Source organism: Schistocerca serialis, chromosome 1, assembly GCF_023864345.2.
Source record: "Schistocerca serialis cubense isolate TAMUIC-IGC-003099 chromosome 1, iqSchSeri2.2, whole genome shotgun sequence".
Classification (NCBI taxonomy): Eukaryota; Metazoa; Arthropoda; class Insecta; order Orthoptera; family Acrididae; genus Schistocerca; species Schistocerca serialis.
In genome coordinates this window covers 737,056,671-737,075,532 of record NC_064638.1, presented here as the reverse complement: position 1 = coordinate 737,075,532, position 18,862 = coordinate 737,056,671, and the positions used below count along the sequence as shown (strand labels likewise).

The window sequence follows — 18,862 nt, the reverse complement described above, 5'->3', positions numbered from 1 at the left end:
ACTATACACATATCACCAGTTTGCGGATACAGCAGTGAGGCATTGCTTCACTATAACAGAATAGAGCAGTAGATGTTAACATGAGTGTAATGATTAAGAAGTTAAGGTGGGTGGGACATGTAGACAGGCAACTGATGGCAAGTGAGCTAAGGAAATTATTTACTGGATCCCAATAAATAAGAAAACTTTACAAAGATAATGTAATAAAAGATAGATAAATAACATTAAAAAAACATGCAGAATAAATATGCTACTGTAGGCTGCAATTTTTAAAGAAGTCCAGAAACAACCGTTATTCTGGTGCAAATGTATAATGGCTGGTAATGATGTATTTAACAGAGTGACCCATTCCTGTGCCTGTATTTATGTGCACAGACATGCTGTCATCTTATTTTACACAGATTAGTGTCTGGGATGTTTTGTTTGCATGTTTCAGTCAGAGTATAGTCATATGTTTTGCTTACAATACGTAAAGACAAACGTGTGGTTCCTGAAGAACGGCAGCAGGCTTTTCAATAGTTGCAGGGACAACAGTCTGGATGATTGACTGATCTGGCCCTGTGACACTAACCAAAAAGGCCTTGCTGTTTTGGTACTGCGAACGGCTGAAAGCAAGAGGAAACTACAGCCATAATTTTTCCCGAGGGCATGCAGCTTCACTGTATGATTAAATGATGATAGCGTCCTCTTGGGTAAAATATTCCGGAGGTAAAATAGTCCCCCATTCGGATCTCCGGGCAGGGACTACTCAAGAGGACATTGTTATCAGGAGAAAGAAAACTGGCGTTCTACGGATCGGAGTGTGGAATGTCAGATCCCTTAATCGGGCAGGTAGGTTAGAAAATTTAAAAAGGGAAATGGATAGGTTAAAGTTAGATATAGTGGGAATTAGTGAAGTTCTGTGGCAGGAGGAACAAGACTTTTGGTCAGGTGAATACAGGGTTATAAATTCAAAATCAAATAGGGGTAATGCAGGAGTAGGTTTAATAATGAATAAAAAAATAGGAGTGCGGGTAAGCTACTACAAATAGCATAGTGAACGCATTATTGTGGCCAAGATTGACATGAAGCCCACGCCTACTATAGTAGTACAAGTTTATATGCCAACTAGCTCTGCAGATGATGATGAAATTGATGAAATGTATGACGAGATAAAAGAAATTATTCAGGTAGTGAAGAGAGACGAAAATTTAATAGTCATGGGTGACTGGAATTCGACAGTAGGAAAAGGAAGAGAAGGAAACGTAATAGGTGAATATGGATTGGGGCTAAGAAATGAAAGAGGAAGCCGCCTGGTAGAATTTTGCACAGAGCATAACTTAATCATAGCTAACACTTGGTTCAAGAATCATGAAAGAAGGTTGTATACATGGAAGAATCCTGGAGATAATAAAAGGTTTCAGATAGATTATATAATGGTAAGACAGAGATATAGAAACCAGATTTTAAATTGTAAGACATTTCCAGGGGCAGATGTGGACTCTGACCACAATCTAATGGTTATGAACTGTAGATTAAAACTGAAGAAAATGCAAAAATGTGGGAATTTAAGGAGATGGGACCTGGTTAACTGAAAGAACCAGAGGTTGTAGAGAGTTTCATGGAGAGCATAAGGGAACAATTGACAGGAACGGGGGAAAGAAATACAGTAGAAGAAGAATGGGTAGCTTTGAGGAATGAAATAGTGAAGGCAGCAGAGGATCAAGTAGGTAAAAAGACGAGGGCTAGTAGAAATCCTTGGGTAACAGAAGAGATAATGAATTTAATTGATGAAAGGAGAAAATACAAAAATGCAGCAAATGAAGCAGGCAAAAAGGAATACAAACGTCTCAAAAATAAGATCGACAGGAAGTGCAAAATGGCTAAGCAGGGATGGCTAGAGGACAAATGTAAGGATGTAGAGGCTTATCTCATGAGGGGTAAGATAGATACTGCCTACGGGAAAATTAAAGAGACCCTTGGAGAAAAGAGAACCACTTGTATGAATATCAAGAGCTCAGATGGAAACCCAGTTCTAAGCAAAGAAAGCAGAAAGGTGGAAGGAGTATATAGAGGGTCTATATTATGGAAATGGAAGAGGAGGTAGATGAAGATGAAATGAGAGATATGATACTGCGTGAAGAGTTTGACAGAACACTGAAAGACCTAAGTCGAAACAAGGCCCCGGGAGTAGACAACGTTCCATTAGAACTACTGACAGCCTTGGGAGAGCCAGTCCTGACAAAACTCTACCAGCTGGTGAGCAAGATGTATGAGACAGGCGAAATACCATCAGACTTCAAGAAGAATACAACAATTCCAATCCCAAAGAAAGCAGGTGTTGACAGATCTGAAAATTACTGACCTATCAGTTTAATAAGTCACAGCCGCAAAATACTAACACGAATTCTTTACAGACGAATGGAAAAACTGGTAGAAGCCAACTGCGGAAGATCAGTTTGGATTCTGTAGAAATGTTGGAACACGTGAGGCAATACTGACCCTAAGACTTATCTTAGAAGAAAGATTAAGGAAAGGCAAACCTACGTTTCTAGCATTTGTAGACTTAGAGAAAGCTTTTGACAATGTTGACTGGAATACTCTCTTTCAAATTCTGAAGGTGGTAGGGGTAAAATACAGGGAGCGAAAGGCTATTTACAATTTGTACAGAAAGCAGATGGCAGTTATAAGAGTCAAGGGACATTAAAGGGAAGCAGTGGTTGGGAAGGGAGTGAGACAGGGTTGTAGCCTCTCCCCAATGCTATTCAATCTGTATATTGAGCAAGCAGTAAAGGAAACAAAAGAAAAGTTCGGAGTAGGTATTAAAATCCATGGAGAAGAAATAAAAACTTTGAGGTTCGCCGATGACATTGTAATTCTGTCAGAGACAGCAAAGGACTTGGAAGAGCAATTGAACGGTATGGACAGAGTCTTGAAAGGAGGGAATAAGATGAACATCAACAAAAGCAAAACGAGGATAATGGAATGTAGTCGTATTAAGTCGGGTGATGCTGCGGGAATAAGATTAGGAAATGAGACACTTAAAGTAGTAAAGGAGTTTTGCTATTTGGGGAGCAAACTGATGATGGTCGAAGTAGAGAGGATATAAAATGTAGACTGGCTACGGCAAGGAAAGTGTTTCTGAACAAGAGAAATTTGTTAACATCGAGTACTGATTTAAGTGTCAGGAAGTTGTTTCTGAAAGTATTTGTATGGAGTGTAGCCATGTATGGAAGTGAAACATGGACGATAAATAGTTTAGACAAGAAGAGAATAGAAGCTTTCGAAATGTGGTGCTACAGACGAATGCTGAAGATTAGATGGGTAGATCACATAACTAATGAGGAGGTATTGAATAGAATTGGGGAGAAGAGGAGTTCGTGGCACAACTTGACTAGAAGAAGGGACCGGTTGGTAGGACATGTTTTGAGGCATCAAGGGATCACCAATTTAGTACTGGAGGGCAGCATGGAGACCACAACAACAACAGTACATCATCTATTTCTTCCAGTGAAGGCTCTGATTGTGTTGTTTGCTATACCTACACAGCTCTAGTGGAGATGGCGATCCATTGAGAGGAACCATGTTCTGGATTGTGCTGTATAGTTTTTCCTTTTTTTTTTTGTTTCTTTTTTTTTTATTTTTTTTTGTTTCTGAGGTTGCTGTGGCAGACTTAAAAGATTAACTGAAGCATATGATACCTCTTCACCATTCTTACAACATAACCCAGACCTTGGGGTGTTCTACAGATCAGTATGTCACCAGATTTGGGCTTTCATATTCACATTTGCTGGCATTGTGATAAACCTTTTGCATTTCCTTTATGTTTTCGTCTTCTTTAAAGGCAAAGAGAGAAGATGAAGCGGTAGCTCATCATAGAGCCTATGCCTACCGTCATGTATTTTTTTGACTTTCAGTTGTTAAAAAACAGAAGATTTTTTCTGGTACCAGTGGGAGGAAGGAAGGATTCGCGCTCAGCTAGTGAACGAGTGAGAAGCACGCCATTTTTAGCGAGTAATTATAGACCGCCATTTTGGGGTCGCTATGAATAAGTTAGGAGTATGTATTTCATACGTGCACCGTTTAGAAAAATACAGTATTGTTTTATTAACAGAAAGGTCGTGTGAGTTGTTATTTCAAATAGAACAATAATTACAAGTACTGAAGCCCACCTGTGTACTTTGGAAAATTACGAAGATCCGATAAGCTTAATGGGAACACGGTCAAGACTTCAAAGGTGAACACGGTGACCAAACGTAGCATTATAAAGAATGGTAAGCACAAATCTACAGCAGAGAAAGAAACTACTTCGCCCTGCAAAATAATATGAACTAATACGAACTTATTTGCAGGCATAGCTCAGCTTATTGTGCTTGTCATTCATACCGAAAAATTAATCTCATTAATTCAATACATATTAAAAATCCACGCATTTTATTATCATCTAGTCCATTATTTTATAATATTATAGCATGACCAATTCACAGGCAAACTGTGAACTAATGTATGTTTTGGACTACATCACATATCGGTCTGTCACCACAACCTATGTTCCAAACGCTAATATATATGCAAAATAAACTGTCACTGGCCCCCCTCTCTGTCTGAGCATATATGGTAACACATGCATCACCACCACCACATTATGGGATGAAGCCACCATCCATTATCAGTATGTACAGCTGACCCGACTGCACTTCAGCATAGCCCCAAGACCTAAGTTAGGTTGAAGAATGACAGTCTGGTTGTGAAATGGTGAAACCAATAAATATCGTGACAGTCTGTTCTTTACACGATATCTTGCACATTCTATAGTTACATTTACATCTGAAGATTGAAACCCCTATTTTCCCACTGTGGTCTGATATTTTCAAATTACGAATATGTTTGAAGGTGATAACAAGAACATTCTTCGAAAAATGCACGAGTCCTGTGGCAGCCCTGAAAATTTGCTAGATTTTACTTTGCTAATGTTTTTATGTTAGTAACGTCAACCACTGAACTAATCCCATGAAAAACTGTAAATGCCGGACTTCAGCAATGCACTCAATCATTTAGATTCTTACGGGGCTTAGCTGAGTAGGTGCAAAGAAATAGGAGATAATGGGTGGAGGACATTACACTGTAAATAGTGTGCCGCTTGTGGGAATTTGGGGTGAATGGGAAGCGTGCTCAGATGGCCGAGGCTGTTAAGGCAATCTTCTAGAGAAGAGGAGCATATGGGTTTGACTCCTGGTCTGGCACAAATTTTCACATGTCACTGTTGCATTTAATGCAATGCACCAATGCAGCTGAGATCTGTAAATTTCTACTTGATTCTAAATATATGGCTGCAGAACTACAAAAAAGATACCTGTTCTTTTAGACATGTCCAAAAGAACAAACAACACATGTACATATGTGCTGCTAAACAAGTTAGAAGTACAATGTGAATGAGGAACAGCAGACAAGTAGTTTCTCTTCCCAGAAAACAGGGTGCAGACGATATATATGTCACATACCTGCTGATGATAAAGTTTCAGTAAAACAAGTGTCAGACAAGAAACACAGAACACAGGTGTTCCTCACAGTTGTTCGTTGTGTCCAGTTCTGTTCTTAACATATATCAATGACTTTCCAGGCAGTATAAGTCAGGGAGAAAAAGTTCTCTTTGCTGATGACAGCAATATCATAGTCACTGATAATACACCAGAACTCCTAACAGAAATGAAACTCTCAAGGATGTTTTTGACTGGACAGTATGTAGTAAATCAACATCGAACTTACAGAAAATGAAGAGTATGCTCTTCAACATAAAGACGGAACACAATCTGTCACATTAAGCACAGCTGATAACTTTATAGATGGTGTAACAAGCACAAGATTTTTAAGGATGAATATTGATTGTCCATTTACACACAATGAAGACTCAAAGATCCTGGCAAATAGAATGTCAGCTACATGTTTTGCTCTTAGGGTTACATAATTTGTTTGTAACAGCCAATGTCTTGTGGCGAAATACTATTCTTACACAGTGAGCGATCATTCGACACGAAAATTAGTCTACTTTGCTTATTTTCATTCACTATTATCATATGGTATTATATTTTGGGGTAACTCTTCCCATTCTAAAAAGGATATTTTTGGCTCAGAAACGGGCGGTTTGGGCAATAAGTGGTGTAAGTTCATGAACCTCTTGTCGAGCTCTGTTCACGAGTCGAGGTATTTTGACATTGGCCTCTCAATATGTATATTCCTTATTGTCGTTTCTTGTTATCAGTATTAGTTTATTCCCACGAATAAGCAGCTTTCACTCTGTTAATACTCGGCAGAAATCAAACTTGCATTTGGATCGGACTTCCTTAACTCTTGTGCAAAAAGGTGTGCAGTATACTGCTGCACCCATTTTCAATAAGCTGCCACTCGAATTCAAAAATCTTAGCAGTAATCCACACGCTTCAAATCGAAACTGAAGAGTTTCCACATGGGACACTCCTCCTATTCTGTCGAGGAGTTCCTTGAAAAATGAAGCTGATTTTTATTGTATTGCTAATAGCGTTTACTTAAACTTATGGACTGACTTTTTTAAGGTTCATGAACATTTATTTTTATCTGTTATTACGTTTATGTTGTGATTTCATGTACTGACATGTTCCATGTGCTCGGAGATTTGCTCCCCAATTTGATCCTACGGACTTGATGAGTAAATAAATAAATAACATTTAGTCTTTAGCTGCAGGGTTCTATTCTGGTGACTGAAGCCATAAAACATGGATGTAATTTTTAAAATAAGGAAAAGGGCCATAAGAATAACTATAAGCAGGAGACAGGCTTGTTGTAAAGAACTGTTTAAAAAATTGGATATAATTACTGCACCAAATTACTTCATCTACCAATCTGTCATGCATATCAAGGAAAGCATTACTAAGTACTCCACTAATAGTTCTATACACAATCATGGAATATGAGACAGTTTGGACTTTTCGTCAAAGCCACGGCTGACCATCTGGTGTGTGTGTGTGTGTGTGTGTGTGTGTGTGTGTGTGTGTGTGTGTGTGTGTGTGTGTGTATATTTTCTGTGACACACACAATTGCACATTTCTGAATATTTAAAGTAAGCTGACAATCTTTATACAACTTTGACATCTTATTAAGATGCAATTGAACATTTCCACAGTTTTGTTCTGATAGTTCGTCACTGCACATAACTACATCATTTGCAAAAAGTATTGACAAGACTACTAATATTGTCTGCAAGGTAACTTAATCATTTACATATGCTTATTACTTATTTACAGAATCAATTTAATTCACTACAGATTTCAGTCTAAAGACGTACAAAAATATAGATAAAAGATAAGAAATACAATCTATAATACATTAAACTATGTCCACAAAACTTGTTTCAAAAGCTGTTCAGTGGCGACCTTGTGAGACAATTGATGTCAAAAGGTAGTTCAGAGTGGATTATAGACGATAGTGTAAATGAATATGTTATGTTATAGGATTACTAGTCCTCATTCACTGTTGGGTTCTTATGACTCTTAACTGATATACCATTGGTGTTCTGTTTATCTTTGTAAACATTGTTTGTGCTGTTGGTCTTCTGTTTCCTCTGTTTCAGATGCATTGCGACACACTTCTGCTGAGAAAGGATCTGGCGCTAACCTAATTTTGATGGTTATAATGTAAGCAGGTTTTCATGTGCTTGTGCTTTAAATCTTTTAACGGAGCTATATAATGTCAGATGAAACTATATGGTTAGAGATCTTTTCAAGTCTCAGATTTCTATGATATGAATTGTTAGTCAATCGACAGATTGCAATAATACTTAGAAAGTGTATTTTTTGTGCAAACACACTTTTTAAATGGAAAAATGCCTGTTGACATTAACAAACAAACTAGGGTAAATTGGAATGTTAGCAGTGTTTGTAGCAGGATTCTAGCACAAGTCTTTCACAGGATATTGTATTGTGAAAAGTTACCACACTGATACTTATGCCATTCAACCTGCACGGTGGCTAAGTATGATGATGTTATGTTTGCTTACAGTGTGCTTGTGTGTTCCTTGAGTGCACTGTGAATTGACAAATTGCTAGTGTGTGTGTGTGTGTGTGTGTGTGTGTGTGTGTGTGTTTGTTTGTTTTGCTCGTGGTGCATGAACAGTGTGGGAAGAATGCAGTTTGTTCTTGTACCATGTAAGCAGCGAGATATTCCAATAGAGTTCAACCATCTCAGCAATTATTTATCAACCTCTTCAACTAGTTATGTGAAAGTGGTAAACACCTGCACAACATAACACAAGGAAACAAGTGACAACAGGAGAGAGAGAAATCAATGTTATTGCTGCTGCTGTTGTTGATCCACACATTAGAATCGTCTTAACTTATGTACACGGGTATTGAGACAGGATATTCCAGATGAATCATGTATCTTGTTTAGTGATGAAACCACATTTACCCATCATGGGAAGGTAAAGCGCTGAAATATGCAGTATTAGTCTGTTGACAATTCCTGTCGGCTTCGTTAGATGGAACATCAGCTCCATGGAGTGTAAATGTGTGGTGTGAAGCAGTGAACCATCAGCTCATAAAACTGTTGCTAGAAGACATTTCTCTGCAGACTAGCAGGAACTGTGGTACCAACATGATGGCTGTCAGCCTATAGTGCATGAAGTACTACATCATGTCTCCACAAATTGTGTCTAAATCGTTTGATTGGATGCAGAGGACCTATACTTTACCAACCAGTTCCACTGATTTGACACCTGTAGACTTTTTCCTGGGGCGAAATATGAAAGATGACAGCTATGAGGTCATACTAACTACACCAGATGATATGAAATGATGTATTACTGCAGAATGCTGAAACATCCCCACTGAAATGCTAGCATGTGTGCAGCAGTCATTCCATACCAGACCAGACAAAGCATGTATTGCTGCTGCCGATGGTAATTTTGAACACAATCCGTAATGATCAATTGTCTTGTTACCAGTTACAATCCACATACCTGGCGCACACACACTTGTTCTTTAGTGTGTGCTACCACAAGTATTGTACATGTGTCAGTGTGGGAACTTTTCAAACTAAGGTATCTCGTAAACAACTCACAGCTGCTACAAACACTGCCCTGACATTCTAATTTTCCCTACTATTAGTCTGTTAATGTGAATAGGCATTGTTCCATTTAGAAAAGTGTATGCTTGCACAAAAAATACACTTTCTAGTATTAATACAATCTGTTTAATGGCTAATAATATGAGCCCCTGATTATCAATTCATTCTGTGAAAACTGCACGTTAATAGCACTTTCCATTTCTACAATATTTGTGCTGCAAGTTTTAGGCGATTAATTTCGTACATGCAGACTGAATGATGTGTAACTGTTTTGTTTTGTTTTATTTTTGAGGGTGTTTTGAAGCAAAGATTTATGTTTTACCTACACCACTGATTGACTTACTGTGCATTTTTTATTTTTATGCAGTGTTCTGGAATTTGTTTGTGCGTTTCCACTTTTTCCAAGAATATTTTTATTTTCAAAATTTCTTTTTCATTTTTTACTTATTGTGCATGTTGCACTCACATGTAGACAATGTATTCTGTTATTCTCCTTGCAATTACATACCCCAGTCTTAATGCAATGGACTTTCATTCAGACCGACTGGAGTTTATTTCCCCGTCCTGCCATCCTGACTAGAGTTTCCCACTGTTTATCCTTGTCTCTAAGGTGAATAATGGAATCATTCCTTTGACTGCGGCATGACCAATTTCCTGCCATATCCTCATGCTATCAAACCCTATTCTGTAAATGTTTTATATGTAAGTATTATTTCCGTATGTTTCTGATATGCCCAATACTATTGTACCAAATGGTCTATGAGCAAATAAATGAAATACGTATGCACCCAAACACACATGGTAACGAATGTTTTTGGTTTGACAATAGCACACTTTGAAAGCAATTAAGACTCTTACGATAATGGAAATTCCACAACTGGAGGAAGTGGGCACTGATTTCATTGTACTACTGACACTAAACATAAATGTTCATCTTGTAACTCCAGACAATTTTGATTCCATGAATAAAATTCAATTCCTTTCAATGTAGCAGAATATTTATTAGGTCACAAAACGCAATTAGATTTTTAAGTAGACACCATGAAACCCAAGTAGAGGTGTTCAAACACAAAGCTGAAGTGCCAGAATTTTACCTAGTCAGTTCTGCACTTATTTTATGTTAACAGTGCAGTACATGCACGACAAGTATGTCAGTTCTCAGGCTGGAGATGGGCAAGGGTATGCACACTTCAGTGCCCTATCAGTGAATGTAATGAGTACTGTACAAGGTGAGGAAAATAAATGTTTGGAAACTCATTTAAAGGCAACACACAATGTGACCATATATATATATATATATATATATATATATATATATTTTTTTTTTTTTTTTTTAAATGCTTGCATATTGATGGCGGCTACATAGACTCATTTAGATAATTTGGTATCCGTCTATAAGTTAATGAATGGAAAATAACGAGAATCATTTTGTTTAGGCTGTCTGTACTGTAGCCGAAATCTAGCTCGCAGTCTAAATAACTCATTACGAATTTACCTGGTGCTTGTCTGGGTGCAATGTTACAAAGCAAACATTTGCAGAGACTCATTTCCTGAAAACTTTAATAGTGCAAATTTGACACGGTAGATATGAGAACTTGTAATTTTTATTTTCCTCTGTTGTTTCTGTGAACTTTACAAGATAGACCACTACGTGATGTCAACTAACAATGACACGGAACTCCAAAAAGTTTCGATCACAAAACAATGCACTTGCCGAAGTATCACACTAACGTGCAACGCGTAATTTACGATACTTTTGGTAAGTTACTTGCGTGCCAGAACAGTTTCTATCCATGTTGTGTTTACACTGAAACCGGCACAACTTTTAATAACTTATTGTTTCAGTAGTTGTAATCTCTGCACAAAAAAAGAAAAACGCAACTCTGGCAAATGTTTACTCATTAAGTATCTTTGCCAAATAAAAGAAATTATTTCATCCCGACGAGTCTCTGTTGATTGTTAGTTTCTAGTTGTGATAATTTCAGCAGGTTAACCAGTGTGACAGACTCCATCCGAAATGGGAGACAGGTGAGTTTTCCGTTGTGTGTTTGTAAAACTGTGAAACGCAATGTTGTTATTTCTCAACGTTGACACCTGTCAACTTTCTGCAGAAACATCCACTTGTCAAATGCAATTGAATTCTACTACGGTATGCGGTATGCTTCAATACAATTCGTAGTCTGTCATCCCATAAACATCCGGTCTGGCGGTGGTTGTTCTAACATTTAGTAGCGTATACGTCTGTAAACAATATGTATTGTTGGCCTATTTTCCTTGACAGGAAATTCAGCACTAGTTTAGCGATGTAAAGCATTTTGGCAAATGATTTCAATATACAATTATCGGACAAGATTTCGGGGGAATTTGTGTCTAGTAAGAATCTACTGCTCTTAAGTGCAACTTGCCTCTCGCTAGCGTTAATTGCTCGCCAACAGCTGCCATTGCCACTACTTTCTGTGTAGTGTCACTAGTGTGTAATAAACGATCTGGAGTATGATACCCACTACCCAGCTCTTCACTTGCACTAACTTCTTTGACAGAGATATTCCATCGGACTTCTGAGCTGTTGCTTCCGAAATTACTTCACTTTGATAATTGACTATCAAAAATAATAAAGCGCATCCAAGCTAGGTGGTAACTAGAAATGCATAAAACTTAGCAAACTTTGAACACTGTCAGCGCAACAGAATTGATTTATATGATATACGAAGGACACTGAAGAGAAAATTTATTTTATGCACCTTGTTTTACATATTTTTATACATATTCATTAATGAGCAACAATATACGTCACTGTAAGCTGTGTTCGCAAGAAACAAACAGCAATTTGTTAAAAAGTACGTACATATATAATTCTGAGATTACTTGATTTGATTAGCAGAATCCGAAGGCGCGATTTCGCATGTAATAAAAGTACTTGTAATAATGAAATAATAAAATTTAACTGTATTTCTCGCTTTTTAGGAAACTGAATATTTATAACCTTTCGAATTTATTCGTGTCTCAATACTTCTCTTGATTAACGTAGTCACTGACGTAAAAGACCATATTCGTGATTTGACTCGTGTCTGATCTCTCTCTTCCTTCGTTGGCTCCCACACAGTGAAGACGGAAAGATGTCACTCGCAGACCCTATTTCATTTTTGAAAGATTTTGCGGCAGGTGGTGTGGCTGCGGCAATTTCTAAAACTACTGTAGCTCCTATTGAAAGAGTTAAGCTTCTTTTACAAGTGCAACATGCATCCAAACAAATTACAGCGGATAAACAGTACAAAGGTAAGTGCTGCCAAATGTAACTGCCATTTTGCACGACTTATGTTAATACATGACTAGTGTACGTTGTCGTTCAATATGTCTAAAAGTATTCTCTATTTTTTTTCCCCCCCTCTTTTTCTTTCTAGGCATGGTTGACTGTTTCATCCGTATTCCCAAGGAACAAGGATTCCTCAGCTACTGGAGAGGAAATCTAGCCAATGTTATTAGATATTTTCCCACTCAAGCCTTGAACTTTGCATTTAAGGACAAATATAAGCAAATTTTCCTTGGAGGTGTTGATAAGAAGACACAGTTTTGGAGGTACTTTCTCGGGAATCTCGCATCAGGTGGAGCAGCCGGTGCGACGTCTCTGTGCTTTGTCTACCCACTGGATTTCGCTCGAACAAGGTACCGTAACTTCAGCACTCAAATTAGTTGTTGCTAGAAGTTTTAATATAGCTCGCGTACTGACCTCATTTTATTAGCCTTGGCATAGATTGTGCAACGTCAGTGGGAAAAAAAACTGTCCTCCCCTTAGTCTTGAAGTTTCAATACGTGAAACAATTGATTATGGTGTGCATAATTTCTAGGTTGGCAGCCGACATTGGTAAGGCTGGTGCGGAAAGAGAATTTACTGGATTGGGAAACTGTATAGCGAAAACCTTTAAGTCCGACGGCCTCGTGGGTCTGTATAGAGGCTTCGGTGTTTCCGTGCAAGGAATCATTATCTACCGAGCAGCGTACTTCGGTTGCTTCGATACAGCCAAAGGAATGTTGCCAGACCCGAAGAACACTCCTTTCATCATTTCCTTCTTAATCGCTCAGGTAAGTAAATTTGTGTGTGTGTGTGTGTGTGTGTGTGTGTGTGTGTGTCTCTAACAAATTAGAACCTAACACTTTCACGAAATGTACAGCTGCAGATGTAGCAAACATGTTAAAAGACGCAGTAAATAACATTGGCGTAGGTAAGTTAAGGCTTCTTCATTAAAACAAAAGGATTTTTTTTTTTTTTTTTTTTTTTTTTTTTTTTTTTTTTTTTTTTACAAATGTTAGGTTTTTTCGCAACTGTTCCTTGCTTGTTTGTAATTATTGCAGAAATTTTTACAGTAAAATCGCCTGTAAAGGGTGGAGATGTTAAGCAGTTACATGTGGTTCAGACAGTTCTGCCCTGGTGCCCCATATGTGAACGAAAAGGTGGGGGGGGGGGGGGGGAGGAGAGAGAGAGAGAGAGCAAAGAATAGTTTTTTGCCTCTTCTACAGATTTTATGTTCCTGCACTTCAACATAAGTTATCACTAATGCATGAACCATTTTATTTAGTAGGTTATATACTATCTCATAAGACTCACATTACCACTTTTCAGTACTGTACATATCTAGTTGAATCTTACTTCTTTCCCTCGAGTCTTAATAGGATACGGTTTCCCATCTTTGTATCTTCATCTCTACCCTGCTCTTTGTTTCACTCTCTGCTGCTGCCTTATGCTATTAGTTGTGGGGGGGGGGGGGTGGAAGGAAGGCAAGGTAAGGTGTCTCTAGTTTATTAGATTCATGCTCAGTTCTGTGGATACTTCCAAATTGTTTATTTTGGCCCTTGTGAGGTCTGAACGAACTTTTATGTAGCAGAATGTGACATTACCTTTAAAGGTGGTGTGCTTCAATTTTACTTCTGTGAAGTGAGCTGTTGCTACTGGCTGGTGAAATAATTGAGCTCTCAGTTAAAGCTATTTTATGTTTCTTACTTTTCATACTTAAGCCGGAGTGTTCTGCATATTTCTATGCAAACTCGTGTTTGTAAATTGTTCTGTAGGTAACATTTTTCATGTTTCATGAAATGACACTGAGCAAAAATTCATTTTGTGATAAAACTTTTGCATTTTGGGGTAACTTGATACCAAATTTTTTTTCTTTTCCCCCTAAACATCTACAAACATTTTGAGACATGTCATCTTTTACTCCTTCCACGCACGTCCACTTTGTTTTGGACACTCATTGGAATTTCATCACATTACCCAATTCTTAAATGAAATATCACACTTCATTCCATGCAATATATTATTGCAGAAGCTGTATTTAATCTGAGTACATTTCAAACATTTGATTCTGCTGTTTCTGCAACCCTAAATGTTAAAACAGAATTACTTCCAGAAAAGGCTGTGTGTGGTATGGATATGGAATGCATGGATTGAATGCATCTCATTTGACTTAATTATGAGAAGGAGCTGTAGTTGGTCATCTTGAGCTTAACACAAGATACAACACTTCATTGAATAGCAGTTCTCGTAGGAGTACTAAAGGGGAAAAAGAACCTTGCCAACTATTCTTTGTTGTGGAACTTTTATTTTATACCAGTGAGCCAAAGGTCCAGTGGTGAGAAATTCGAAAGGTACCTGTAGCTGAAAAGCCCACCCTGTTACATATGTTTTCATTGATATGTTAGCTATGAAGCATAATCTACTCATTTAAAAAATGGATGTTCCATAAAATTGTATTAGGAACAGTCCAATTTCAGGGGCAATGCAATAAGTAACCACCCATCAGATGTGTAGTGGGTATGAAACAGTTTTAAAGTTAGTGGACAGGTGAAGTCACTAGATTATCCTTGTGCAAATAGTTTTGAAAGACCCTTTGGAGCATGTTATAAACTGTGTTAAATATGTTAAAGTTTTAAGTAAAGCTGTTCTGAAGATGTGCTTTCTTTACTTTCTACTTTACAGGCTGTAACCACATTTGCGGGTATTATGTCATATCCATTTGACACTGTTCGTCGACGTATGATGATGCAGTCTGGACGTGCAAAGGCTGACATGATGTACAAGAACACTGTGGACTGTTGGGGCAAGATCTACAGAACTGAGGGTGGTGGTGCTTTCTTCAAGGGTGCCTTTTCAAATATTCTCAGAGGCACTGGTGGTGCTCTCGTCCTTGTGCTTTATGATGAAATCAAGGCACTCCTTTAAATTGTGTGAAGAGTTTGGTAGTATTCACTCAAGTTGAACATTCCATTGTTCATTCCATTGCTCATGGCATTCCCAGAAGAGACACTATAGTAAATCACTACAGCTAGAAATGTGATGTGAAACTAAGGAAACATTCCAACAGATGCATTTGTTATGTAATTTTTCAGGCTGACTTGAGTATTTAATTGTAATATACACAACAGAATTAAAATGGAAAATTAATTTATTACCTGTTTGTTTAACTAATTTGATTCCCACCAGGTCTCCTCCTTGAGTCTGAAGTGCAGGCTGATGAACCATTAAGAAAATTTTGTTGTTCACAATTGCATGTTATGGGAAATGAAGGCAATTAGTTTTGAAGTGTTGTCAAATACTTTTTGTTTATAATATTGAAATTTGTTTTACAATCTAAATAGCTTTTGTAAAATCTGTAGTCTCCGGCACTAGCATGGTTCAAAACGAAAAAAGTGAGAGATGTTGAAAATTCGGACAAGTAACAGGTATATTGATAGCTTGTGTATTTGTAGAAAGTTGTCTAAGAAAACTAAGACACTTAGGGTTGGTAATTCCTAAGAAAGGTGTGGAAAATGTGCTTTCCATTCAGAGCATTGTATAGTAAGGCATGTTAAAGCTATTTAACATGCTTGCAACCTTGTTCCTGTTGACTTTACAACAGTGAGTTGTACCGTAAGTATGTAGTGGTTGTTAACTGAAAATGTTTGAACTCTTTCTGTATTGACAGAAAAGGGTCATCACCCCCCCCCCCCCCCACCCCCCCCCCTCTCCATGAACCTTAAGAGGCTACTCATATCCACTGTATGGTGGATCTTACCCAGCTCAGTGTGAAAAACTAAACTTTAAAAAATATCTCTTAAGTTTTAAAGTAACTGAGGTTTTGAGACAAGAGCATTCTTCAGTGTGATTGAAATTATTTCTGTGTGTGGTAATAATTGGAACAGAGGTTAACACTTACGGCATTTTCAACACCTTTATTGCAAGTTAAGTGTAGAGTAAGATTTTGTTTTCCTCTCCCCATCAGTCATTTAAAAATTGAGCTTTTCAAGTTCATGTGAATGTTCATTCTGTTAGCCTTCACTAAATTTTCAGGCTGTTGAGCCACACTGTCACATGGAACAATTCAGTTCACTTTCCTGGTAGCCTTTGCTGTAGAAATGCTGACACTTAAGTCATGGTAACAGGGTTGGCAGATCAGTATTTGTTCCTGTGTATATAGTATAATGCACTTAAACCAATTTGACATGATTGTTTTGTCAGCCCTTCTTTGTTTCTGTATGTTAGCAAAAAAAATTACTTCACCAAGCAGAAACTTCACTGATGAACACAAGAGTTGTAGAGATGACTGCATTAAAGTAGCACCATCAGAGTATTCCAGTATTTGAATCTTGCAATGGATGCAGAAGGTTAATAATCTGTTGACTTAAATTTTGTGCTTTCTTGTAAGGTACGTCTGATGCAGTTGCCAAGAGGTAGTGAATTGGCTTGTCAGGCACGTAGTTACATGAATGATACCTGTTCATTAAATTGTTCGAAAATTTGAAATACTGATGCACTGAGGGGCCAAAACATCAGGACCAAAAACTTAAGTGTTTGTGCAATATAGCAATGATAGTATGTGGTGTGGTTTTGGTGGGGTAGCCTTCTGGAGGTATGCTGCACCAAATGCCTATACGAAGGTCATGAAATTCCTGTAAATTATGGACCAATGTCCCAGATGTGTTACATTAGATTAAGCTCGAACAAATTTAATGACAGAGGTGTCTATGTGAGTTCACTATCTTGCTCCTCAAATGGCTGTAGCACAATTCTGGCCTTGTGACATGGACAGTTACACAGCTTGAAGGGATTTAGGTGGTCTGCTGTAACCTTCACACAATACACAGCTGTCATTTTGATTTTTAAAACTGGACCCATTCAAGTGAAGATGAATGTCTCCCATAACATAATGTTGGCCACCTGCATCTGTAGTGTGTTGCTGTTCGTCTGGATGGTGTGTTTCTGAACACAACTGTTGATCTGGTAAAACAAAGAACATAATTCATAGACTAGCTGATTAGTTTCCATTGATCCGTGGTCCATTCTCAATTCTGTGCCCAATGCAATCGTAATTGATGTTACTGGGTCAGCATGTGAAAATGTGAAAATCTATTGCAGAGCCCCATATGGAAATATGTTCTGAAAAATTTGTGCTTGTAACAGTATTATACTCTCGTCACCTATCCTACTTTACTGTGATAAGGGATGGGTGTTCATTGTCTTGTTTACATGTGGTTACACCATCAGTCTCTTGCTATAGATGCTCAAGACATGCAAACAGCTACACTGTGTCCAAGATGGTCATTTCTATGGACCAGGCCATAACAATCTGCCCTTCATTAATCACTTACGTTAATGGATTTCCACATTTGCAGCCTGGATTGTTGTTGGAATGACTTCTCATTTGCACCTGTTCCATTGATATTTCCTTACTGTTTCTTTTGCCCATATCGCCAAGTTGTCCTATCTTGCAATGGTCATAATTGTTTTGGCTCACCAGTGTATTTGCAAACTAAGCTAAATGTGTTTCATGCAAACTACATAGAAGGTGCAAACATTATAGGTAGGGCAACCACAGCTGATAGTGGTCATTTTGGATATTAATATACCACTTCAGTTGTATTTAGTCCTTTATTATTAGATCACTACCAGTCTTGTGGCACTAAAACCAACACCTTCAGGTGAACATATAACTAAAACCTTAGAGCTAAGAAGCTCAGAACTTGTACCAAACATTGACTGTCAGAACAAAACAAACTGCTAAAATGCAGTATGCCATACACTAAAACAGCCAGATTCCAATATGGTGGATAGTTCTGCTTCACCAATCTATACAAAATTGCAAACAGTGTGGGGCTACAAGCTTTTTACGTATAGTGTTTAAGTTAGAGGTTCACTTGATTATGTGGCTTTTTGTGCCACATAACGGGTAGTGATCAAATAATAGACTAAATACAGCTAAAATGGTTTATTAATACCCAACATAGGACACTTTCAGAATGGACATACCAATTTTTCTCATGAAAGTGCATTCTATAATATAGTAGGAAAGCATGATATGTAGTGTTGTAGAACTGATAGTGTGACTGGGGACAGGTACTTATTTCAGATTGCTAGAAATGAAGGAGAATTTATTTTATGAGCTAAATAGTGATGGTACAGTTTAATCTATTCAGTAATACTGGCGATGGGTGAAATGCCTGAATATTCTACAGCTCTTGCCACAGTTGCTTTATAAGCATTTCAGTGCATAATATAATTAGAAATGGGCCTATATTGTTATGTTTACAACCTGCATAGTTAATATAGTGCAGTTTTAATTTTTTCATGTTGTATGTATTTGAAAAAGGAAAAGCAGAAAGGGGGAAGGCGTATATAGAGCATCTATACAAAGGCAATATCTTTGAGGGCAATATTATGGAAATGGAAGAGGATGTAGGTTAAGGTGAAATGGGAGATATGATTACTACGTGAAGAATTTAAGAGTACTGAAAGATCTAAGTCGAAACAAGGCCCCGA

General features: G+C 37.7%; 2 protein-coding genes across 2 annotated transcripts in view; one reads left to right on the top strand and one right to left on the bottom strand.

The window, feature by feature from the left end:
- The window catches only part of LOC126481693 (protein lin-7 homolog C), a 55,633-nt gene extending 44,030 nt beyond the window's left edge, over nucleotides 1-11,603 (bottom strand). The window contains exon 1 of the mRNA XM_050105641.1: nucleotides 11,481-11,603. Coding sequence (XP_049961598.1) covers nucleotides 11,481-11,517 — 37 coding nt within the window. The 5' untranslated portion in view covers nucleotides 11,518-11,603. The remainder of the gene's footprint in view (nucleotides 1-11,480) is intronic.
- A 539-nt stretch (nucleotides 11,604-12,142) lies between these two features.
- LOC126481683 (ADP,ATP carrier protein-like) lies at nucleotides 12,143-15,518 on the top strand. The gene is made up of 4 exons (XM_050105628.1): nucleotides 12,143-12,351; nucleotides 12,477-12,738; nucleotides 12,921-13,155; nucleotides 15,047-15,518. Exons 1-4 carry the CDS (start codon nucleotides 12,192-12,194, stop codon nucleotides 15,287-15,289), a joined length of 900 nt encoding a protein of 299 aa, XP_049961585.1. The 5' UTR covers nucleotides 12,143-12,191; the 3' UTR covers nucleotides 15,290-15,518.
- The last annotated feature ends 3,344 nt before the right edge of the window (nucleotides 15,519-18,862 follow it).